This window comes from Vidua macroura, chromosome 3 (genome assembly GCF_024509145.1).
Source record: "Vidua macroura isolate BioBank_ID:100142 chromosome 3, ASM2450914v1, whole genome shotgun sequence".
Taxonomy (NCBI): Eukaryota; Metazoa; Chordata; class Aves; order Passeriformes; family Viduidae; genus Vidua; species Vidua macroura.
In genome coordinates, this window is record NC_071573.1 from 30,557,309 (window position 1) to 30,584,096 (window position 26,788).

General features: G+C 37.2%; 1 protein-coding gene across 1 annotated transcript in view; it reads right to left on the reverse strand.

Annotated features, from left to right (window-relative positions):
- Window positions 1–26,788, reverse strand: part of SRBD1 (S1 RNA binding domain 1) — a 123,345-nt gene that overhangs the window by 59,500 nt on the left and 37,057 nt on the right. Inside the window, exon 16 of the mRNA XM_053974609.1 lies at window positions 4,188–4,279. Coding sequence (XP_053830584.1) covers window positions 4,188–4,279 — 92 coding nt within the window. The remainder of the gene's footprint in view (window positions 1–4,187; window positions 4,280–26,788) is intronic.

A 26,788-nucleotide genomic window follows, 5' to 3' on the forward strand; every position in this document is an offset into this window, starting at 1 on the left:
CACAAGGGGGTGTAGAAGTGGAGAAACACTGAGAGAAGAAAGAAGAAAGCTTGGAAGAGTGTACATGTTGACACCTGTACTGACATCCTTCATTTCTTATCCCATAAATCTTGTTTTTATTAGGAATACAGGCTCTGCACAACAAAATTAAACTTCAGGCAAAACTATATGGAACAAGATGGAAGTAAAGCAATGACATCAACCTTTGGAAAATCACTGAATTCCAGGATTCACAGGCCCAGTGACAGCAACCAAACCCAGGCTGGCACGGACTGTCACTGAGCTCGTCTGTCGGAGGGAAGAATGCCTGTCACTACTGAGTTTTACTTTTTTTTCCTCTACAAAGAATAACACACCAAGACAATCATCTCATGTGCTCTGGCAATGAAAGGTAACTAACTCATGGCAAGCGAATTACTGTTCAAGTTGCAAGGCAAAGTACCATGCCCAGTAAACTGTTACTTAAAACTGCTTCTAAGGGAAACTTGCACCCAGGATTTGCATTGAAAAGGGCACAAATAAATCTCAATCACAGAGACCCAGAGCAATCCAGGAGATTTTACAGGCAAGTTCAAGTACATAACTCCTACTTGAAGCTGTCATGAATAAAAACTAACCAAAAGCTAAACATGAAGTGGTGTACTGACGCTAGGTCAGGAAATAATTAATTTTTTTTTAAAAAAAGAAGCAAAAATCCAAACAAATGAATGGAACAACCAAAAAAATACAAATTTGACAGCTTTATGAAAACTCCACCAAATTAAACATTTTAATTGCTGCTTCAAGAGGGTGGCCAGAGGACACATGCCAGGGCAGAAATAGAACTGCAGTCATCCACCCAGCCTCACAGCTCCCTCATTACCAATACCTCATTACAGCCTCAGAGCTGTCAGCCACAGAGCCTTGCTAGAGCACATATTAATAAACTCCACAAAGGTGATCAGCATTTCAGCTTGCAAAATACTCTTTTCATTGTCTCCATTCTTCCCTATAAAACTTCCCACCCCAAATCTCAAGTGTGTCCTTGGACACAGCTTTTGAGAAGAAGTCAAGGAAGCCTTGCACTGCCTTCTCTGTCAGACTGCAATCCTATTGCAGGTTCATCCAAAACCCTGAACTCCAGTGGCTCACTCTCTAGACAGAACCCTCCTAATCTGCTGCAGCTGAACTTCCTCAGCCTATCAAGTAGGAAATCCTTTTATTGCTCTGGCTATAAGCCTCTTATCTCCTAATTCTGTGAGGCTGAGAAATAGCTGTTCTGCTCATTAATCCTGCAATGACTGTCAGAAGGGGATATATACCTTCTCACTCTACTCAAACACAAGTAACTAGGTTTCATCAAGCTCTTTACTATCTACTTAGCTGAGTCCCACTCCTCAAGATTTTATAAGAATTGCAATAGCAGTACAGAAGCTTCTGCACTTTCATGAAATATTCAGAACACTTCTGAAGTTGGAAAGACCTTATTTAATTCCCTGTACTGTAGATAACAGAAAATTGTTTTTAAAAAAGAGCTTTTTTCTATTTTAAGCAAGTGCAATTTTGGCTAAAAGTGCTGTATGGATGTTTATAAAGACCTTCCTCTACAGTTTGTATATACACCATTGGTTTAAAAAGAAATCTTTCCCAATCATTTATTACAAACTCGTGTCATCCATGATCTTCAAAGACATCTCAAAGGGAAAAAAAAAACAAAACAGTTGAGACCTTGGATTAATTAATACCTTTAATTAGCACCCTCCAAGAAATGTTGCTGGTTTTCCCCCTATATAGGGCACTTAACCAAGGAGAAACTATTAAGTTAATTTTTCCATCAGGACTGATATCTTCTATTTTTTTTGTATAAAGCAAAAACTGACTACAAACAATTGCTAACCACTGCAAATATTACAGATATGAGAAAGTTCTCATAGAACATGTATTATTTAATATTTTACTTTATGTACCCAATGGACAAACATAGGCCTATCTGTGTCATTCAAAAAACCTTCCATAAAGTTTTGTTGAGAAAAATGTTAAAGTGGCAAATAGCATTAAGATCACAGATATCTCACGTCAGTTATACCTTTTATTTTAACTATAAATGTCACACTTCATCATGCAGCTGTCAGCTTCCTTTAATGTACTAAATGCTATCATGTAAGCACAGAATCTGACATGATCTAAGACAACAATTAAAATAAAAAGTAAGTCAGCTTTGACACCATGTCTCTTTTCTGTATGCTGCAAATTAAAGGAAAATTGAAACTATACAAGTAAGCTAGTCAAGAAAAAAGGCTGAAAAAGCCTGAAACAACAGTTAATGTTTCCCTCCAACATTATGTCCCATTTTGACATTCAACTTCAAGAAAACATCCATAGCTTTAGCACAGCTAATTACAAATTGACACCAAAAGATGTCAGGAAGAAAGCCTAAAACTTCTAGAATACCTAGATAGTTCTAGCTGTCAATTTCGTAACAGCCAACATCCATGGAACTAGGCAATTATTTTTCAATTTCTATCCTACCCTTTTTCAATTTCTATCCACTCTGTGGTACTGCTGCGGCATGTTAAAATTGCTGATGCTTTTAAAATCAGATGCAAGAGCACTTAAATTAAGGCTGAAGAAAATCCTAGTAATAATGGAGAGATTATGAGCTCTAGGAAATTAATATTTGAATTGATCATGTATTAAAATTTTTAATTTAATTCACTGCATTTGATGCACAACACTAAATAAAAGTGTCTGGAATGTTGAAAAATTAGTTTTGGAGAAAATTAGAAACATGTAAACCTGGAAAGGCATAATGTTAGTAATTAGATTTCCTCCTTTTCAGTGTTTTATTTTCATTTACCTCAGATTTAAACCTACATTTAATATATCAGCACCATAAAAAACTGTGGCCCAAGGGAAAGCTAGTGCTGTCTGTCACAAATACAGAAATGTCACATGCCTAATATTTGCTCTGGCCATACCATGACACATTTAAAACCTCTGTGGCCCAGAGAAGAAATAATTACAACGGAGTCTGTTCGCAGGCAGGGAAAAGGGAGTCAAGCAAAAAGAAGCTAGCGACCTCTCCTGCAAATGGAAGGGCTGATACAGACATTCCAAGAACATTCCTGTAAAAACATTCACTTGAAACATCAAGTTAACACTTTCCCCTTTGTGGAAATAAGAGGAAAGGGAAACATGGGGAATTCTATAAAGTTTTACCCCTGAATACCATGTCAGAATTCTTTTCTGCTGATCTATACTATTCAAAGGATTTCCAGGCCAGTAACCTGCTAGAAAAACATTAAATTTAAGAATAATAATTTTGACTGGAAAAGTTCTATATCTGAGTGCTGCTGCATTTTCCAATATGCTAGATTTAATTGAGTATGACAGCAAACTGCAGAAAAACTAAGAACAAAAAAAACCCCATAGGTAGATAAAAACAAATACAATAAGACACACAATTAAAAATACGTAAGTGAAGTAATACAAAAATAACTTCAAACCTGCCTTTACAGCTGTCTCTGAATAAAATAAATCCATGAGTAGAATTTGTACACGGATGGAGCTGCTAGGAATTTGATCTTTAAAGACTACTCTTTAACCAAACACTTAAAATTATAAAGTGGCAACACTTGCACATTTCCAATTGCTCTGTTAGACCTCAGTGACATTTATGCTGAAGTAGATAACTTTCTAAAAACAAAACCTAAACAGTATTTCTTGAAAACTGTATTCAGCTACATGAAGACTCCAGTGATCACAACAAATGCACACCTTTAAATTATCTGCTGTAGTTTTACATTTTTCCAGCCCTTGAATGGTTTCATTATTGCCAGAGATATTTATGTACACACAGAGGAGAAGAGGGAAGGTCAAGCCCCTGTGAGCACAGACATGTGCAACTGTGAAAGTTCATGCAATTCATTGGTTCCATTCATCGCTATAAATTCTCCTGTACCAGCCTGCTGAAGGAATACATCCACAAGGATCTTTACATTACAGGCGTTAGCAGAAGGTGATGTCATTCACTTGCATGCCTAGGACTTCAAATGTAAAATGACATAATAATTAAGGTTTAGAAATAAAATATCCAAAACTTTTTTCCACTTTTGGCTATTATTTTATTTAAGAATATAAACAAAACAGGCTGAGAATTGAGACTTGAGCTCCATCTTGAAATGTGATAAAATAAATACTCTTCATACCTGCACTTCTTAGGTTAGGGTCTAGGTCTGGCATTTCCTTGGATGCCTCTGGACTGACGCTGTAGATCGACGCTCCCGCTTCACTGACAATGCTGAAAAATAAAATGGCAAATATGCAAAACAGCATGCAGCTGAACAACACAAGTGAAAGACTTTGCAAGTGACTTAAGTGAATGTTTAGATTTTTTTTAAAGCCTCAGGTTTTACATAAACCAAACGCTTACAAAAGTAAGTCAGTACACAGGAAAATATCTCCATTTAAGCAAAAACACCCCTCCCTGACCTGCAACATTCATTCTTTATCAATTCTGGCCTTATTATAAATTCACGCTGTGCATGGTCTCAGTCCCTGTCTCAATCTTTACAAGAGGAAAGAAAATGAATCCAAGAAACAAGTGTTACTAGAAGTAAATAGGCAAACCAGCTTCCATAAACAAAACTAAACCTACCTGACAATTTCATTAAAAACACCTACATTCTGAAGTCTAATGTATCGCTTGAATCCCAGCCATGAGCATGCACACACAATGCCTCAAGCCAGCTGCTCTAAAACACTCCAAAAGCCCCAACTTGATACAGACTGAACCACAGAGCTGCAGCTCCATTCTCAGCAGCATTCAATACCATCTTCTCCCAGCTCTCACTGCCATCCCCAAAGAAAAACAGATTGTTTGACTTCAGGAATTTAAACTTCAGTTCATTTATCTACCATACACCTCAAACTCATTCAGTAATGATGATAAACTCAGCAATTCAAATCAAACACATAATTAAAAATCCTTCAAGTGCTCTAGTTCCACTCAAGAGAAAACTGCAATCAACTATTCACAGTCTAAGTTTATTTTCAGCTGTGAAATTCTGGCACCACTGAATCAACATTATATTTCTTCAAATAACTTCAACAAAACTGGAATTTCAGGTTGATAATTATGGCATCATACAGCTACTGCTCTGGAGACTAATACTATCAGTTTCAGAACTATTTTTACTTTTACTATTCCACTTTTAAAATAACCTAATCTTTACCATAAGGAGAGAAACCACAGTCCTTAAGAAGCAGACCTTTCAGCAAAAAAACCATAACTTTGCTTTATATTGTTTTAAAATTGGACTATAAATTTTCCTTTTAGGAACATTTATTAGGTCAAATTTTTATATAAAGAAACTGATACCTAGAAACCACTCCCTTTAGAAAAAGCTGGAGAACAGCTCAGAGGTTAAATATATTCCCACTCAATGTTCCAATCACAGTAACAGTAAATAGTGTAAAATACAAACACAAAATATAAGAATTTCTTACTGGTTTTTTTTTTTACAGATTCCCCTCTTCCCCAGTCAAAACTGGAATTTGGTGGAGTGCTGTACATACAAGTCAGATTTAAAAACTCTAAAGAACAGTAATACAAACAGACTCGATCTTTCAATAAATACAGAGAATAAAATACTGTTATCTTTAAGATTAATGTAACTCCAGACCCATTCAAATAGAGGAAAACCATCCTCACACCAGGTGAATAGGGCAAGTGAAAATGAAACTATTTCATGATCTTTCTGAAAGATTCAGTATTATAAGCACTCCTTCACTATAAATGACATTCAATAAAACATTCCCATCACAGTGCACAGAAGTAAGATCATATCACAAAAACCTAACTGCTGAACATAAAGATGTTGACAGAAGACTCATAAAACTGATTTCTCTGATGAACAAGTAATTTAAAGAACAATGCAGCAGAACGTACTTCTTAACCTGTTCACACCTTATAAAGGCAGCATCTGGCAAGCGTTCCCTTTCTGGATATTGCTTCCAAAAAAACCACACGTGAGCACACACTTCTAACAGCTTTTCACTAATCTCTCTTCAATCTTTGTATTCCAACAGATCCCAAACATTAGCCCACATGAAATTTTTAGATTTAATACACTGATAATACAGTGTAATAATTTTAGATTAAAAAAAAAAAAAATCAGTGTTTTGCAGTCATTTTTACAATGCTGTACTATAAACTCTACTACTGAACACAGCCTATTGCTTGATCCTCTCCCAATATTTTCTGCAGTGAAAAAAATGATGTGACCTTGATGGGAATTTTAACACACTCGTTATTTTACTGTTTCTCATTAATACTACACTGATGATTTGCAGAAGCAGAAGGATTGCACCAACACTGCCATTCTATGGTAATATGTGACTTGTGCTGGATTTTAAGGTAGGCAGTACAAAAACTCCTTGCTAAAATGAGTAGATAAAATTAACACTCAGGATAGGAGATAGAAACATTTGAAAAAAGCATATTTCCTTTCCTCAAGAGCAAAAACATTTATACAGTGGGGAGAGAAGGGGGGAAGCCAAGTAAAAAACTATCTCAAGAAAGAGAACAAGATATAAAAAGCACCTTCAGAAGCAGCATACACTGGATACTTGAGATCCACTCTGAGATGGTTTAGTATGCACATGCAGTTATTCTGTGAAGTATTTGGTACAGCAGACGTGGAAAAGGGGAGCAAAAATTTCCACTCACGTAGAACCTCACACTGCTCTGCCCAAGACAGCAAAACCCAGACATTAAATAAATCTTTCACCCAGATTAAACGCATAAGGCCACACACTCCAAAGAAACCATCCTCTGGTTCATTCAACAACAGTCAACCAAACTTTTACAGAACTATTAGTGGCTATCACATGGTTTGATACGGCTACGGGGAAGTGGTTACTAATGTGACAATGGCACACAGAATGCTAAAACATTTAGCTTGGTCAAAATACTAAGATTACAAGCTTTAGGGATTGTCAGCAGATGTTCTGGCTTTTACTTTTTGACTAGACAGGAGACAGTCACTTTGGTTCACTGACATTTCATATGTTTTCCACATTCTCATCATTCTCTTGAAAAGGGGGATGGCTTTATAGACAATTTAAGCTAATTTAACGCTGCTAAATGCTCTACATCATGTCTTTTAAATAATGTATATATATTTGATATCAGGGCATATTAAGAAAACCAAACATGCTCAAATGAGTAGGAAACAAATCTACTCCAAACTACTGTGGTCCACACTGTTCTTCAATCTCCTCTTCCCATTTCTATAATGGATACAATTCTCAAAAGAGTTAAAAAAACTCCCAACTTCATAAGAGCTGGTGAAATTGTATTAAAATCTTGTGCATCTTCAGAATTTGTTTCTATTTTGACTTTTTAAGTCACTTAGACAAAACCAAAAGAACCATAATGAGACCCTCATTACTGTGCATTCCTTGGGAGGAAAGATTCTGACCAAATCTAAATATTTGAAACCGCTTTAGAGAAAAAATATTTTGCTTTTTAAAGTCAATATGTGGTAGGTAAATAAGCACATGGTTATGATATGATACAATAAGCTTCTAGGACATGAATGAACAAGTTCCATAAACTTTTCTTTGAATTAACAAAAAAGCAGGTCAAGGCTCTGGAACTACGCCTCCATACTGTGCTTCCCACATCAGCCATCCCATGGATAAGGGGTTTTTCCTCAGCATCTATATCCAATTTTTAAAAATTAAAAGTGCCCAGTCACAAAGCCACTACACAATATTAGAGTGCATTCTTTTCAATTGTGCAAACTGGCTTGTTGCATATGAACTAAGTTTTCCTGTACTCCGCCCATCTCATTCACAGCTGCTAAGACACATTTCAAGTAGCTACGGCAACATTAAATGTATTGCACGAGCACCACCTGGTGGGCCCGCAGCTTTATGCTAGAGACCATGCCACCTATACTCTAAATACTTTAAGGAGCCTTTTAACACTTACTAAAGCAAGTTGTTTTCTTACTCAGCTTAAATAAGCATTGTCTATTTGATCTGAAAAGATGATTCTGATTTTCCATCTTCCAATTTTTACAGGAAAAAGAGCCTTTCTTGTAAAAGGTAAAAAAAATACTTATAATTTACTCTTTTTTAAATTCAAAGCTATTACATACCTACAAAATGCATAAAGATTACAAGTAACCAACTAGTTAACAACAGTGGTTTAACTAAATTATAATTTTTAAAACTTACAGGTTTCTTAGGTAGTAAGTTTTCACTGTAAACATTTTCAAAGCTATGTAAAACATCTAATGTATGTATAATAAAGAAAAGATGTATCAGGCTAGACATTTGTGGGTTTAAAGATGGATGCATCTTCCTGATATTTTCAAGAACCTTACCAACATTTCAGACTTCTATATTACATTGAGATAATCTCCCTACATTCAAATACAACACTGGATTAATAATCTACAGAGAAACAAAAGGCAACTTTATCCAACTTTACATAACTTGCTGACAACTTCCAAATTCCTAATCTATAACTTCAATCCTTTAAAATAAGGTTTTAAGAAACAACACCAGTACAAAGAAGAGTCTGGTGTTTATTACTTGGAAGAAAATCCTGGTCACTCTAAAAGCAAAGGGTATGCCAACCTCAAAATGGGTCAAGGTTTTTGTATTTGGCCATAAAATTATGATCTGCCAGAAAAACTCCCTTCACAATCATGATTTAGTAATTGTGGCTAATTCCTCTAACTCAACTTTTTACATATTTACTGATAAATATATTGTTCATAAAGTTGTGGCTACAAAGCCAGAGGCTCCCACGAAGTACAACAGTAAAAAAAGAGTCAAAGGTTTATTCAGTGTTATTTACTAAAATAATTTGGGTATAAATCACCTGGGACAGAAAAATAAAATTAAATAAAATGACAAAATATCCTCTAGAAGAGAATGCTGCATTTAGACACTCAGTTGGAATGTACCAAGCTTTAATTATGTTGACAGATGTTATGATTAAAACCAACTAAGAAGGGGCAAGGAAAACTTAATTAAGCACATACTCAAAAGAAGATTGGGCTACTTCATGAATGAGAAATCCATTGAGCCTTACTGGAAACACAGAAGTCACAAATAGTTCCTGAAGAGCCCAACACCCAAAAGGGTTGCAAGTTACACTACAGATACAAGATGCCTGCATCTGTTGCTACATGTCTCCCTACACACCCATTTTTGCTGACTAATGAGAACCAGCTGGGGCTGGGGCAGGTTGAAAAAGCTCTTCATAGGAAACAGCAATAACCCCTCATTTGCATTTTGACTCATCTTGCTCTTCCTGGTTGTGTCAAACAGGACATTTCACATGGCAGAAGGCAACTTGAGCTGGTCCCTTCAGCTCCTCACCATGACCAAAGGCAGAGCCACCTGCCCCTCCTAGCAACTCATGTTTAGGCACACAAGTGCTCCAGCACCTCTGTGCTGTGCACAGCACAATTCCTTCTGCTGTGGGGGTGACTGTGGCCAGCTGGAGCCTGCAGCACAGCACAGGCTGGGCTGTGATTTGTGCAGCCACACATGCTTCACCACAGGAACAACAGGACACCAAGACTGACAGCCCCTGGCCCTGACACAGCTTTGCCATCGCTTTTTTTCATATGAGAAACATAAATCAGGGAAGTTCAAGATTAAAAGGTTTTGTGTATATACTGAATAATGTATTCAAAGAATAAAAAGACCAAAGAGATTTTCAAAAGCCTGTTCATTCTGATAAATGAGATAGGATTCATAATCTGGTGTTTCCCCATCACCAATAAAGTCGTGGTATAGCAAAGGAAGATGTTAGGATCATGAAAAAGGATTATACTAGAAAGTAATAATTATTCAATAGAATCAAGGCAAAAAGCATCCAATTCATCTGTGTTTTTTTTTAATAATATGAAGCATTAGCTTTAAATGTTAACAATATATAGAACCTGGGAGATATTTTCATTGCAAAATATATATAATACTAAAAACGCTGTTAGATGAGAAAGAAATATTCCTCAAATTTTCATTGCTTCACTCAAAACCTTTAGTTACTACACACCATAAAAGCACTGCTTATATGACAGTCCATCTTTCAAAATCAGTCAAATTAGAAAAAAGCTGTTAAAGTAATCTTTAGCAAAAGTATTTAAAAAAAGCTCATAGTGACTCACAGTTGTTGCTATTCAATTAGATGCAGGAGGGACACCATAAGCCTTAAAGTACAGCTCCTGCCTCAGAGCTCCCAAACACACAAGAATTTAACCCCACAAAGAGTCTTCAGAGAGCACACCAAATGATGAACAGTGAAACAGATTCCACATTGTTGCTCAGATGCATTCTGTAAGATTCCATAGAAAATATTAGGTAAAGTTCTGCTCTACAACTAGCATTTTGAAGTCAGAACAAAAAAGGTGTCAGTGTTTCTAGCCATGCATGATTTTTTTCTGTATTTCATGAAGCTTACTAGAAATTATGCCATGCAAAGAAAAGGAATTTGCTCTTGTCCACCTCAATCTACTTTGCAAAGTAAAAACTATGACATTATTTCATACTAGAGACTCTGTTTTACAGCAGATTACAACACAGAATAGCATAACTTTTTCAATTACAAATCCTACATTTAAAACAGCTTGCTGACCCCACAGCAAGGACAATAAATAAGCACCTCATCAAGCAGCTGCTGAAGTGACAGAAGTTCAAGGCAATCATCCTTTTGCTAGGAAGTATTTCTCTTCTGTTCAGCTACAAATGATATTTAGCATCAGTTAAGCTGATGTTTTCCTGGTAGACAGTATAGATCTTTAGAACCTACTCTAGAGGAAAGAATTAGGCCTTTTTCAATCCATCTTTAGCAAGATACTCTAATAAGTGTTGGTATTGTTGCTTCAGATCATTAACAATTACTTATCTTAAAGTAACACTTAGTCTTACAATGATACTGTGTTTCCCAATTTTTCTAGTACAGTTATGCAAAACTAAACTTCCCTACAGAATTGAAGTACAGTCTTTCAGGTGAAGAGCAACATGCAATATTTAATGGTTTGAAATACCAAATTATAGTCTTTCAAGAACAGATAAAATGCAAGACTTCCTCAATGTCTGTTTACAAGAAAACTCTATGAACTCCCAAATCAAGAACTAGTTACCATACTAAACTAATAAAGCTAACTGTATAGGTCCAGTCTGGAATCCTTTATTCAGCTGTGTATGAACCATGCCCTCAGCACATCCCTACAAAGGGAAGAATGATCAGATATCTGTCTTCATCTTGTCTGAAAACGATGACATTTTTCAGTAAGAAAAGGGTCCAAATGGCAGGTGTCAAAGAGCTTTAGCTTCACACGTGGTGCTAGGAGGCAGAAAAAACAACAGCAGCGTGTGGCCATGTCAGAGCTGCACAGAAGCTGCCATACAAGCGCATATCTGAAAAGAGCAAACCTCAGAGCCTGTTAAATCAATCTAGTGCCAGATGCTGTTATCAGAACAAAACTGGTGCTGTGGATTCATCCCCAGAAGAAATACACATCCCATGTCTGCAGTGAAAAGTGAAAGACCTAGGGTGGCATGTCTCAAGACTGAAGGTGACAGTCACCTGTGACTGCCCCCACCACTTTCATTGACAGTTTCAGAAAACAAGTGCTGTCATTGCTCATAAAGCAGCTGGAGTTGAAGCTCCTTTCTGCTCTTGCACAGAGCTTTAAAATCTGAGCTTCAGGTCCAAAATCTACTTCCAAGTTAACCATCCAACTAAAAAGCAGTCAAGTAATTCATTTTTACTTAAAACAGTGTAGTACAGTAGGAACTTCAGAGAAAATTTAGCTACTGCTCATCTCCTTGCTGCAGCAATGCCAAGGAAAAGAAATTGTGACAATATGGATAATGTTGTAGAATCAACATTACCTTAATGCAAGAGGACAAGTTTAACTCAAAAGAAGCACATTTTATGTGATTACCATGCAACAGCAGCAATTCTAAGCAGTATAAATGAAAAATGGTTGTATTCAAATATGTTCAAAAGTTACCTATCTATCATCAATTACCATTAGAAGAAAGGCAAGTAAAAAAGGCTTTAGGACTGACATAGGTAATGAAAACCTAGAGACCACTTCTAAAATATAATAGGCATGGAAATGGGTATGCTTTTTATGAATATACTTCATAATTTCAAGACCAAATGTGCCAGCGCTCAGCAGTTTTATGTAACTAAATTATCCCAGTGAATTCAGGGGAACAAACTGTACATACAGCATTAAAAAAATGTAGCCAAACACTGACATGATTTTACCTAACCTGTTTTTACCCAGGAGGGAAGCACAGGGAGACAAAGAAACACAACAATTTTGGCAGCCAGGCTTCAAAAAGAAGAGAAACACTAGGTGATGTTAAACACTTACATTTCATACCTTTATAGACAATGAAATTAAATCACCTAGAAGCGCATTAGACACATGGCACAATCCAAAAATATTATGATGCTCCCCAAAAAGCCTATGAAAAATGTTCCCCACTGAAGGGCTCAATAAGCAGCCTTTTTTAGCCCCTGTCCCTCACAGTTCTCAAGCACTTGGTGAAGATGACAAGCTTGACTCAACACCATGAAACACAGCAGGCCAAAGGAACCTGCAAGTTCCAGAGCAGAAGGCTGTCACCAACACTGTCCTGCCAGCAGCTTCTTCTTGCTCAGCCAAGCAGAAACCCTTGCAGTGATAGCACATGGCAAAAGCTGGTGTTTAACCTAGTCCTTTTCCAGCCATGCAAGATCTTACAAGAGGTAAGATCTATCCTGGCTGTTCTTAGAAATAGCAGAGGCAAAGGGTAAAACCCTGAAACCTGCTAGTTCATGCTCATGTATAGTAACTCAAGTTGAAGCAATACCAAATATCAAGGTTGTGGAAACAAACAAGACTTTTTTTAAAAAAAAAAGATTCCTGCCTATAAAGAAATACCTAGACCTTACTAGTACCACATGTATTTGACACTGTCACTGACACTTTATAGAACTGGGGGGGAAATGTCTGACTAAAGCCTATTTAATTTTTAAGCCAAAACATTTCCCTATTGCATGCACTGTCAAACCCAGATCACCCTTCCATGGGACACAGGACACTCAAGAAAAAAAATGATCCATCGAGGAGAGTCCATCAAGTTCCTGTGTGAATAAAGATCTCTCAACCAATTTATTCGTCAGTGAACTTCATAGAGCATTCAGATTTAATCAAATAACATAGCATTAAGAAGCATCACATGTGAATAGTCAGTTTGAAATTACCTAGAAAGGCTACAAGAACAAGGCATTCCAGTGCTATAATGGCTCTTGTGACTCATTTTTATTTGTTAGAACAAGCAACACAGATGCAGCAACTGCTGTGCCTAAAATGCAGACCATTTACTCCAGACCAAAGGCTGGAGCTTGGAGTCACATGAACTCTCAGGGAGACTTTGTCCCCAGAGTGGAGCATAACTGGACAAGACCACAGCATATGGAGGAAAATGCCTCTTGGAGAAAGGCACCTCCAGCAACTGTCATTTTCTTTAATGCTCACTCTGGGCAATTGGGAGGCAGCCTGGCCAGTGCTGCTGTGCCACCTCCACAGCCCTGATTCATGCAACATTCTGCCTGTAGCTTTGGCCAGAGACAGGCTTTATTCTGTTTACCCTCTGTGCTTTCCTACAGTACCACTGATCTTAGCACTCAATCTCTCCTTGCTAGCCCAACCCTCTCCTCAGCACAGGTCCAGGAGGGAAAGGTGGAGTCAATCATTCCCCTTCTATTAGGGTTGAGCAATGCAATGTAGAAAGACTTTGCATACAGGGAAGAAATCACAGATCCTCTGCTGCTGCTTCTCTCTGCTCCTTCCCCATCCCTCTTAACAGTGAGGCTGTATCCAAAGACTTCATATTAAATATTTTTAACCTACAGACACTCCTTGGCACAGCTTACCGAACTCTGAAGTACCCAGGTTTTCCACATAGAGAAACTCAAAGGAAATTAAGAGTTCTGGAATCAGAATAAATACTGGCAGGAAAAATTCTTTGAGGTATTAAATAAGAAAAAGTGCTCTTTCCACATCTTTCTAGCCATGTAGTTTCTTTTCAGTTTACTTTCATTTGGAATTCACCTAAAAAAATAAGCTGTCTGCTTTGGTTTGCAGAAGATGCATTCACCTAATGAGTTTATTCTCCAGCTCAACATACTCAAGACAAATGTTACTTGAAGTAAAAGTGCTTCATGCAGACCCAATCAAAATTATATGCTTCTACTTTTCAAAAATCACTTCTACCATTTAAATCATGACAGTGCACTTAATTTTTAAGTATTCATTTGCTGGGGGTTTCCCAGGACAATACAGTTCCTTTGATATTTTCCTGTGATCTAGTTTATAACTATTCAAAGCTAGCAATTATCAGGAAGTGTTCCATTCTGCCCATCAAGGAAAATATTTTTTTCTTCATTGGAAAAAAAGGTTGTAAAACTGAGGTACTAGTTTAGTGTTTCCAGCAAAATCTACTAATCCCTCTGAAGGAACTGCAGCATTCAGTATAAAAAGGATTATAGCAACAGACAGGAAAAAAATCAAACAAGAAAGTTAAGAAAAAGAGTAGGTTACTCATTCTTCAGAAAAAGGAAACATTTTTCATGTGAAACTAAAGCAACCCAAAAAAGAAATCAGTTGAAGCTTACTTTACCTTAACAAGCACTTTTAATAGCTCAGTTACTTTCTCAGACAGATTTAAAGGCAGGAAGATGTACTCAAATGTCTGTAGAGCAACATAAGTAGATTGAGTGCCTTGTTATTAAATTACTCATTGTTCTCTTTTTAGGCCTCTATGGTTCATCCATAACTTCTCTGGTCTCCTCATTATCAAAGTTTAAAATATTATTATTTTACTTCTCTCATATGCAACTGCTGGGCATCTACAATAAGAGACCTGAATAAAATATATCCAAATGAAAGTGAGCTAAACATTAGGTATACTATATTTTTATACTTCAACCATTTACAACAGTGGATACCCTCTCATTCATTTTGTTTTACAAACAGAAGTATGTATCAACCTCTGTGAAAAAAACCCCACAAATAAAAGTAATGACCAAATCCCTATAAACTTGAAATACATTAATGAATTGCATGTTTTTACTGCCAACAAAATCCCTTCTTAAGATTGTAACCAAAAAGGGGTGGGGCGGGGGGGAGAGGGGGGGAAATAAAAATAGGTATCAGGAATTAGTGAAATAAAAGTTCAGTTAGGCAGTGCTATATTTGTTTTCCCCCTTCTCTTAAAAGGGAATAATTTGTTCCCTTAGGTTGTGACAGATCCACACAGGAGACTTTCCGTGAGTAATGTCACTAGAACTGGCATAAGCATATGCTGAAAGACCACTTCATTTAAAAGACATTTTTCATTTACTTACAAACACTTAAAAAAAATCTTCTGAACAGAAATTGCTCATGCTTCATTTCTAACCAATTACTTTTAGACTTGAAAAGAAAATACCAACTATAGTATTTTTGTTTTATTAGGTATCCAAATATGTATGTACAAGATAAGATGGCTTTCTAGTTTTTAAGAGATCCTTACACGTAATAAATCACAAAAATGCATCTTGTGTCCTACTTTTTACACCACAATTTTCCAAACGATTCTCCAGTGATAGATATGCTACATAGCACTTAAATAATCAACTACAATTCTAGCAAAAGAATTCCTTACAATAGTGTGAAGGTACATTAACACATCTATACATCTAATTACTTGTGTGCCCAACAACACACATTTTGCAGAAGAACATCTTGGAACATGCATTTTTTTTAACCTTATTACTCCTCTTTTTCATCCTCATCCTACTTTATAATAGGAAAGTCTCTTGGAAACATTTGAGAAGCTGTATGCCGGTTACATGATTTTAAACAAAGGCACTAACAAAAGTGAAATGGGCAACTCATCCTTTTCAAATATAGCTACGTTGTTTTCTCTCATAAATGCCAAAGTTTGCACCAGGAAGGTCATGCTCAGTTCTTCCACCCTGCCATGTAGGCAATGAGCATCTATCCTACATCTGCTTCTCTGGATTATTCATTATTCTTATGCCTAGATCCTGCAAGACAAACTACCATTGAAGAGTGAGGGTCTTGGAATGATGCTTTCAGCTTTTGGAAACTGCTGAATGCCTTAGAATCACAATGGTTGAATCAGTCACAATCACCTGTGGAGATTGACTGGTCCAACACTCTCACTCAAAGCAGGGAGAATCAAAGCAACTTGCTCAGGGCTTTGTCCAGTCAGATTTCAAATATTTCCATGAGCAGAAACTCTAAAACCTATTACATATTAACAAGAACATTTGGATCCTCTGTAGCTAAGACGTGATGTTTTGATAGTATTAAGCTGAGGTTCCAAGGTTTTTTTAATGGCAGGTTAAAAATTTAGCACAAAATATACATTTAAGGAAAGCACATACTTGCCCTGGAACAGTGGGGCATAAATTAAAGGAGATTTTAAGAGTCAAAACTCTGTTTTCAAAAACAGTGCTGCACTGAGAACTCACTAAACAATCCCAGCTTCCTCAAATGCTGTAAGCGAAAAGAAAACATGAAATTGTTTGAAAATTAAATTAATGGAAATATGTGCCCTGCTGATTCCAGCAGGAACAGAGCAGGCCCGCTTAATTTCCACTGTCTGATGTTAAACTGTTAAGACTGTTCTTGCAGCTGATAATTAACAGCTGTTACTTTAAAGAAAATTAACAACAAAACCAACAAAACAACAATTTGGAGATCAGGGCAATGGAAGAGACAGCACAATATTAAAACAATCATTAACCAGATGAGAACCAGAGGTTATCTGAGAGAGACTCCACGGCAGCACAGCAGTGCAGAGCCTGGAGGGCTCTGGCTGATGCAGACAGCTCCAACGGGGGTTATGAAGAACATATGCCAGGGTGGGATACGCAGCACCCTTTAATAGGGCAGAGCATCTCCTGCCCCCAGGCGCCTGCTCAGCTCTGCTGGCTACTGCAGGAGGTGGCAGAGCCAAGCCTTGTCCTCAGCCTGCCCCTGGAAGCCAGGCCAGCAGTGCTGGGCTGTCAGCGCACCCAGAGCCCTGAGCAGAGCAGGACGAGGCTCGTATTCGCACACCAGCAGCACCACGCGCAGCATCACAGCCCAGATCCGCGTGGGACCAGCCTGGGGCCTGGATGGGCCTGCTGGGGATCAGGCTGGCAGCATCTCCTGCATCCACGGGCTAACAGGCTCCTCCTCCACCAAAAGAACAAGGCACAAACATTAAATACTCCCCTTTGCCCCCACAAGGAAGGATAGGCATCCCAGTCTAAACACAAACAAAGCATCAGCTAAATTCAGATTCATATTGCACTAAGGAACTGCTGGTGATTTTAATATTAAGGCTCAAATTTCCACTATCCTTTTTTTAATATAAATTTGCATAAAGGAGAATTTAATCCTGAAATGCCATGTAATTATTTCTAAACTATATATTTGAAATTGTTTTATAAAATTAGCCACAGATGGGTATGTTCAGAATTCTGTCAAGATGTTGAAATACTTTCTTAAAAATATATATAAATAATGCTTTAAGATTACTAATACCACAAACTGGCATGTCCTGGATTTGAGTTTAATCAAACCCTGAGAACTAGAACAAACATTTCACAAGCTCCAAATCTTGACTTCCTCTGAAGTTCATAAAAGCTCACAACATCACCATCACCACATGCAAGATATGATTTATGTAATCTAATTATATTAAGTGTAACATACTAAAGAAGAAACCCCAAACTTGTATTCTGTCATTAAATCCAATGGAAACTAACCTACAAAACTCTAAATAAGGAATAGACATGAACTCAAACCATACATACTCCATTAAAATTCTGACAAGACCTGTCACTAAGACTTCAACCTACACTGAGTGCTAGAACTGGTATTTCAGGTGACCCAAAGACAACTTATATAAAGAAAGCATCTCACTCGAAGTCCACTGTACTAATTATAAATTTTATCTTATCACGACTTAATATGAACCACAGACTAGCTTTGCTTCATAATGCCTCATATTTACAGTGGAGCCAAAAATAATTAATTTTGCATTTTATGCATCTCATACTAAATAAAGTATATTGACACAAATCAGCATTTCATCTGTATCTTAACTTTATAAAAACCTGGAAGAAATTTCCTACAGACCATAGAACTGAATAGAATCTGCTTTGAATTAGGTGCCACCACTTTTTTCTTCTCATGTAGCACCAGAACAACCCCAGGCTTAAAATCTTGTCTCAATCAGAAAACATTATTCCTGTTAGTGTAAGAAGTCTAGTAACCAACAATCTACTGTAACTGCTTTACCAAAGAGAAGCCAGTAAGAGGAAAAATAATTTCCTCTAGCTTGATCTGCTAATAATGAGCTCAGACTTTCCAGTGAGTGAGCGGTATTCTCCAGAAAGGCCATGAGATCGTCAAACAGCTCCCCCAAGGAGAAAGCTACAACCAAGGCAGCACCAAGTGCCTGTGGTCATTCAGGTATAAGCAGGAAGATGATGGCAGAGCCATTTCTCTACAGGAGCAGGGGTTAACAAGAGGAACAGTCAATAGGAGAGCCTTAAGCATTCCTTTAAAAGGAATTAAACATTCCTTTAACAGTCTTTTTACTCTTCTTGTTAGCTAGAAAAATGGGATATATTAAAAAGATACCATATCATGATATCAAAATTATTTCATTTTAAATTATTCAAATTGACAATGTCTCTTACAGCAGAAAATTAGAGTTAACATTTCCTTTTGCAGAGACATAATCACTGAGACATAACACAGGAATTTCCAGTTTGATTTACTTAAAAATGACAAACTTCTAGAAAATAAGTTTAATTAAAAAGAAAAAAAGTAATTTGGAGCTATAATCTTACACTATGAGAAAAAATAGACCAGGAACAAGCAATAAATGCATCACTGATTTTACTGAAAGCCCACTTACAAAGTATATTTACAGTACAACATCATAATGGTGACAAGAGAATCACCCATGGAGGATGCATGTTTCCCTAAAACATTTACATCAAATTCAAATGTCAAAATGTATTCTATCTAAATGTTAGTTCTAGTTCAACACAATACAAGAACTGAACAGGCAGTAGGCATGTTGCCTTGGCTGCCAAAGAAGTTTCAGAAAATAAAAATTTAATTAGGCTTGAGAGAGAAGTTTTATGTGAAAAGCCAATTTATTATAAGCAGTAACTATAACTGCTTATAGACAGACATCATTGTCCCCACCTCCAGGCTTTTTATTTAGGAACATACACAGATAACTGAGCTGTTTGAATAATATTTGCTGCTACATAAAAAAGTCTGATTTAATTAGAAACTGATATTAGTGGCAATTACAAATAGGATTAAAGCAAAAATGTTATTTGTACATGAGCAACAAATTCCCTTTCAGGAACATTAGGTATTATAAGGAAAGAAAAATATCTAAACATGCAGAACTGTGAGATGGATGTGATTATATGTGATTACAACCATGCATGGAGTCACTCAAGCAACACCAATCTGCCCCCAAAACTGGAAAGGAAGAAGAAAGCCAGCATCACTCTCTCCTCTCTGCCCTCTCCCCTGCACTTGCTCATTGTTGCTGCAGGAGGGGTGGGTACTGAAGAGGATGCTTCATGCAGCTTGTGCATTTTAATGTCTCCGTTCAGGAGCAGTTTCTCGCCTCCATATCACTCACCATGACAAACGGATAATTTGTCCCTCTCTCCACTTACTCATCATTGACAAAACTGCTGGGATTCAGTTATAGAAAGGAATTATCCTCAATAGGCACCTTCAGTTACAACCACATGACACTGCAGTCATCTAAGTCTAATCCCTTTTCAAGCTGAAATAACCTACTCAAAGTCCCTTTGAGACACACAGCATGTCTATATTCCCTGCCTCTCATGCTGTGAAAAAAGCAGAAGTGTGCTAAGTATCTCCTGTTGCTGTGGCTTCTTTCATGGAGCTCTTAAGACTGCCAAGCACTTTGTTGATAAGAAAAGTTAAATGAGTCCAGGCAAGCATAACCCCCAGTTTCAGCGTCACACAAAATTACTCTGAGGGGAAAGTGCAACATAGGCAGCACTCACTCCTGCACTGCCAACAGCCTCAAAGAGTCGATAGTCTGGAATAAGAAAGAGAAATTGCAATTTCAGGTAACTGCAGAGGGGAAGAGCTCTTGCTTTACTGACAGACACGTTGCATTTGCTTCTCAGTCCTGGAAGATTCTGGGCTATCAGACACCTAGAGGTCATAAATGTTCAATATTCAAATCTTCCTAAAATCTAATGCATTTTGTCTTTTTTGGGGTTTAAATTAAAGGTTGCACTAGTTGCTCTCCTAGTACTGGGGGAACTTGTTCGCAGTAGTACAGGAGGCGATTTCCTGAGGTTTACTACTAAAAAAAAAAACCTGAAAATATTTTTGGAAGAGATTTCTATCTAAACTTAGGATCTGCCCACAAACTTTCATTTTTACCAGATCTCAACAGTATTAATACTTCAAAGAATAAAGAAACTTTTCCCCACTAATAAGAGCATTTATGGCATAGGATGAAAAATTTCATCCCTCTGACAGCTAGAAGACACTGAAATGAAGATATCTAATGTTTGGCAGCTGAATGTAACCTAAGTGTCTATTCTAAGCTTTTGCTATCAGCATCAAAGATAATAGCACAGTAAGTTTAAATAAATAAGTAAATCCATACATCACATCTCACAACAATAAAGGATGCCCAGTAAGAGCTGAAATCCAGAACAGCAAATGTGGTTTTACAAATGAATAGGTATGAAGTTTGGCAGAATCTCAGCTTAAGTAAAAACATATTACTGGCAAACTCACACAAATGGAAAAATGCTTACTTCTCCATTAGGTTCTTACAGAATGTCTACTTAACCACCTCTGACTGTGCAATTACACTCAGTACATTACAAATCATCTTGTATTTATATAATTTTAATCTGGATGCTCTCACTGTTAATCACACTATATTTGCATGCTTCCATTTAAATTAACTCCTGACAGGATTTCACAAATAACTCCTGTTGGAGCTTCTTTACATAACAAGGAGCCTAAATGAAGTTTCTCAATCTTTACTAGTGAAAATTTGCCAATTGCCAATTACCAATAGCTATTTCAGGACACAGTCACTTAAAACACACAAACCTGTTCCTGTTGTCTCTTATGTGTAAGAAGGATAACAGAGTAATATCCCAAATGCCACAAGCATCATTTATTTTAGAAAGGCCATATTGACACAAAACAAATTAACATTTTAATGATTCTAATTTACATTCACTTCCAGTATCAAAGATTTTGTTGTCAGCATGACAATACCATACTAGTGTGGAGCAATTCTATTTCATCTAGGCAATGGGTGAAGACCAGCAGCTTAAAATGCACACATGGGTAACAAGAACCACACCCCAATTTTCCATAATTAAATTCCCATAATTAAAGTTCTGCAAATACAAATGAGAAGGCAGATTTCATCTATTTAAAATACTTTGTACTTTCTGTTATTTTCAGGTCCAAACCAAATGGGTTTCAACCTGTGGTTCACAGGCTACTTCCAAGGCATTTAAAATAGGACATGAAAGAGCACAACCCACTGCAAGTAGGCTTACAATCTCTGGAATGATTTTTTACGCTGCCATTAGTAAATTTCAGTGATCTGCAAATCAAAAATACATCCAAAACCCATCATTATTCAGCTCAGTCACTTTCTCTCAATCTGTTCTATCGGGTAACATCCAAATTTGACTACATTCCATTTCCACTATGACAGAAACTAAGGCCGACCATACACATTACTTCAAAGAAAAAAAAGCCACCTGAAACTACAGAATCACACATGCTCATTTTGGAAGCTCTTAAAAAGCTGCAGCAGCTTACCTGAAAGCCTAAGCTTTTCTGTTTATTTGGTATCTGTATCAATACCAAATTTGGAACAATTAAGTCTTGGATTATTAAAGCTTCACTCATTTTCTTCATGTGGGACTCCACACTAACGGATCAAATTTTAACCTTCCATGCCTTCTGATGAATAGACAGCATTTTCAAACACGCTCTGGAGATATATGAAACAAAGGTATATCGCTTACTCCAGTTTAAAAAGGAATTAATAAACACGGTACTGGAAATAAACTCCTATGTGCAGCTGTTAGAGGAGTCTTCTCCAATGTTCAGTCTGAGAAGCAATATTATGTCATTAGGTCACATTTTTCAGCTCAAGTCCAAACCTCAATTTTAAGCTTGGACTGAACACCACCCATTCATGCTCACAAATGATCAAGGAACAAGAGTGGGAAATTTCTCTTGACATAACCTGCTGCACTGAACAGGCAAGGAACACACAGCTCACATGAGGTCACAGCTGCACAAAGTTCCCACAGGCTGTACTTCAGTGTCTCTGTCTAGAGAAAGCACCTTCAAGGTGCCATGTCCCTCATTCCCTGACTGCACTCATTCTTTCTGCACCACTTCCTCAAGCTTCTTGCATTCCTTGAGCCATCCCTTGACCCTGACAGCCACTCAGATACCTCTTAACAAAAGGCTCTTTGCCTTCTCCTGCCAAGAAGGCACACAGTGCTGAGACCTGCATGCAGCCTTTCATGGTGATTTTAAAATTCCATCCTTTGGTATCTCTATTGATGCTGCAAACATGGCAAGAGCATGTCAACAGCAATGAAGAGTGGTTTGGTAACTCTTGAGAGAAAAAAGGATGTTGAACCAAATAAACACAGCAATTATGGGAGAAGTGGACATTTTATACTGTCATCTTGTATTATGTTCATTCTGCTAAATAAGAGCCTTCTTTCTATGATAATAAACTGGTAAGAACCTTGTGGTGTTGACCAAAAAGCACAGAAATTGATACCACATTAAATAATCTAAATCACTTTAGTCTGAAATAAAAAGCTTCATTTTGTCCTGTTATGTAACTTGCCTTCTCAGAAATATCAGACAGAGAAATTAATTGGTTTTCTTTCACAGAATAAGCTGAGTTGATAGGAGTTGCAAGGATCATCAAGTCCTACTCCCAGCTCTGCACACCACCATCCCCAAGAGACACACCATGTACCTGAGAGTATTGTCCAAACACATATTGAACTCTGTCAGGCTTGGTGCTGTGACCATTCCCTGGGGAGCCTGTTCCAGTGCCCAAACACCCTCTGGGTGAAGAACCTTTTCCTAATATCCAACCCAAACCTCCCAACTCAGCTTTGGGCCTTTTCTTCAAGTCCTGTCACTGGTCATGAGAATGAAGGCATCAGTGCCTGTCCCTCCTCTTCCCCTCATGAAGAAGTTGTAACTGCAATGAGGTCTCTCCTCAGTCTCTTCCAGGTTGAACACACCAAGTGACCTCAGCTGTTCCTCATATGGCTTCCCCTCACGACCCTTCACCATCCTTGTTGCTCTCCTTTGTTTGACTGGAGCAATCTAGGAAACTTCAGGTGTAGTCATCTTCCTTAAATTTATTAAAACCTTTGTTATTTCTGGGCTTTGGAAATAACCTTGAACAAGAGACTTTAGGCCAGAGGAATATGTTAACACAGAAAGCCCTTAAGAAAGGCATTGTAAACACCACACAATGTGAAGTGATAATAGTTTTAAAGACTTCTACTAATGAAGTCAAACATACCCAAAAGATAAAACCCCCTACTCACAGTATAGTTTTACTAGTCTTGTGCTGTACATTTAAATTAAGACTAAATCTGATTTTGTCTTAACTGAGTTTTAGGAAAACTCCTAGTTTTGCTCTACAAACATATTTCATGCAATACACACATGCCAAAACTGCCCCCAGGGACCTGATGGGTATACTCTGTGCAGAAATGGTAGCTCTTGCTCACTGCATCTTCTTTCTCTGGTGTTTCTCAATAACCTTTTACCTTTCCAACTTCTTGTTTTGTGTTTTGCAAATATTTTTGGAGGGTTTTCCCTTTTTACTTGACTTCTGTTGTACTCCCATACCAGATGAAGTCACGCCAATTATCTTAAAAAAAAGTTGTTTCATTAATCTGAAAATAGCAAAGATCTATAAGAAAACAGCCTGTGTTCAAATTACTGCTCAGTGGGGCACAGAAAATTGAAAATAGATAATTCATTTTCAAATCCTAAATATAAATGGCTTCTCTGTGAGAAAACAAAGGAAGAAAATAATTTATCATGTTCAATTTCTCACTGTAATTATCTGATTTGCAGAAGTATATTTGAGATCAGTACATTTCTAAGTGAAGAGAATGCATTACTCCCTTAGTCATGTTTTCACACATTTAATGGCTATTCATCCTAAAATCTTCCCTTTCTTCTATTTATTTAGTACCCCTTAAAGGCTTGAAGAAATTTACATATTGAGAATGCGTAACTTTTATAAACTCTTAGAAAGAGAAAACACAGAAGGGAAGTTGCACAAAACTTTCCTTTCTCCCCACAGACTGTTTTAGCACAGATTCCTTTGGACACAAGTCAAATGACATGTCCCAGTGTTCTGGAAAAATGGACTTTTCCCTTAAGATTTAGATTTCTTTCACTAGTAACATTTGCTTCCTGACCCCCTGCCTTCACATTGCTGAAATCTAGATTCCATATGCAACTTACTCTTTTTCTGAACTTAAAGGAATTAATTATCTCTTTAACTACATTGAAATCCTTCCAATGAGTCCTTGTTCTCATCCTGAAAACTATGAATTATTTCTCTGAAATATCAAAGGCAGCTCCATAATTAAGTGTATAATTTATACCATTTGCTTCATCAAGTTTCAATTTCATGCTATGCAAGCCAGAAGTCAACATCTCCTGCTTCACCCACCCCACCACAACTTCACTGCTTACCCATTTCCTTCCCTCCCCTCAGAAAAATACAATTAAAGATGGTACAGGTGGCTACAGTTGGGGCAGAGGTGAATCCTTGCTTCAAAGGCAAAGATCACCTCTGAATTTCCCATTTTGAATATAGTTTGGGTCCAGCGTAACACAGATACACGTCTATGGATACACCAGGAACAAGCACTGGCTGCTATTTTAAATGCAGTCACTCGTTCCAATCCATGTTGAACCGAACACTAGATAAATTACTACCCAAATTATGAACAACCAAGAGTAGTAGGAGGAAGTCATCTCTATGCAGAATGAGGTTCCAACTTACAGGACTGTCTCCTCTAAATATAAGTACATGCAAAATGATTTTTCATTTGAAGTATGCATGATCATTCAGCTATGGTAAATAATCACAACAGAACATAACTTTTAATTAAGGGAGGAAAGACAGTTTGGCTAGAAATCACTACGTAATTTAGAATGTTTTCATTGATTATGTCTTCTTCACACACATTTTAAACCTCTTTGTTCCTCAAAGTAGTTCTTCACTGTTTAGGACTTCTCTAGAGCTTGAAAGAGACGAAAGCAGAACAAAGGTGCTTTAGTGCACATTTCAGACGTATGCATTGTTTCTGCTGAATATGTATTCCTTTAGCCAAAAACTTTCCAAACTACTTTCCACCTTCTGGATCAGACAAGTAATGACCTAAGGTGTGTAGGTGTGTGTACATAAATGTGTCATCAAGAGAGTTATATAGCTTAACAGACAAAAATAACAGCTTAAAGGAAACACAAAAAGAAATAGGAATAAAGTTTCCCATATCCCTACCCCCTTCATACTCTCAACAGACTTGAAACAACTGCATTAATGCAGCAAGCAATAGCTTGTAAAAGGATGCAAACCAGCTGAAACATTTGACAGACAGTGTTAAATACCAGAGGATTCGTATCAACCACTTTATTTGAAAAGGTGCTTTGAAGTTGGCTATCTTTCATGTACCTCTTTCATGGCACATTAATAAGGAAAACTGAGATGGGGTAAATTAAGTCCCAAGGTCATATCTAGAGTTACAGCGCTGTGGGTACCTGATGAAATACGGATTAATGCTGCATGAGCACTGAATAAATAAAACCACTTCTGTTAACCACTCAAACAAGTTTTACAAGTAGTTCTGAACTTTATTCGGCAACTAGACTTCAGACATCTTAATCCCCCCACACTGCTTTGAAACCTAATTATCATAATGTGAACCCGAATGTTAGGTCCCTTTCAAACTGCGAGTGCTATGAAGCAGAAAAGTAATGGGAATTAAGCTAGTGTAACATTAGAAATGTAGAGGCATGGAACTTGAAAGTGGCATTTGTTAAAGCTGAGAGAGCATAATGTAGATATTCAACAACATAAACCACACATTTAAATTGAAAAGGATATTTAAAGCATGTGCAGACACCTATAAAATACAAGCGGACCTAAAATCCCATAGAACAAACATTTCTAAATCAATTTCTTGCCACCAAGGTCCAACTTCAAAAGGTATTATAGTCCTATTCTACCTTAGCAGAACATTTCTAAGTATTCTAAAGCAGATAATTTAAACTTTAAAGAAAACCCAATGAGAACTTTCAAGACATTACAGACTTTCCCCTATTTGTCACAGTACAGAAGTGTTTGAACTTAAACAGCAGTAAATTATTAATTATATTGCTTATAAAGTCTTGAGAGTAAGAAAAGATTTTGCTGTTAAGTAGTTGAAGAGGATTTTGCATCAAGTTTAAAACCAAGCAGACAGAAATTAAATACCAACCCATTTAAACAACAACGAAAAATACACTTGCCTGGCTGCATTCTATGCTGCATGTTGAAAACAATTAACAATTCCTGACACTTATCAAACTTCCTTTTAAATACAAGC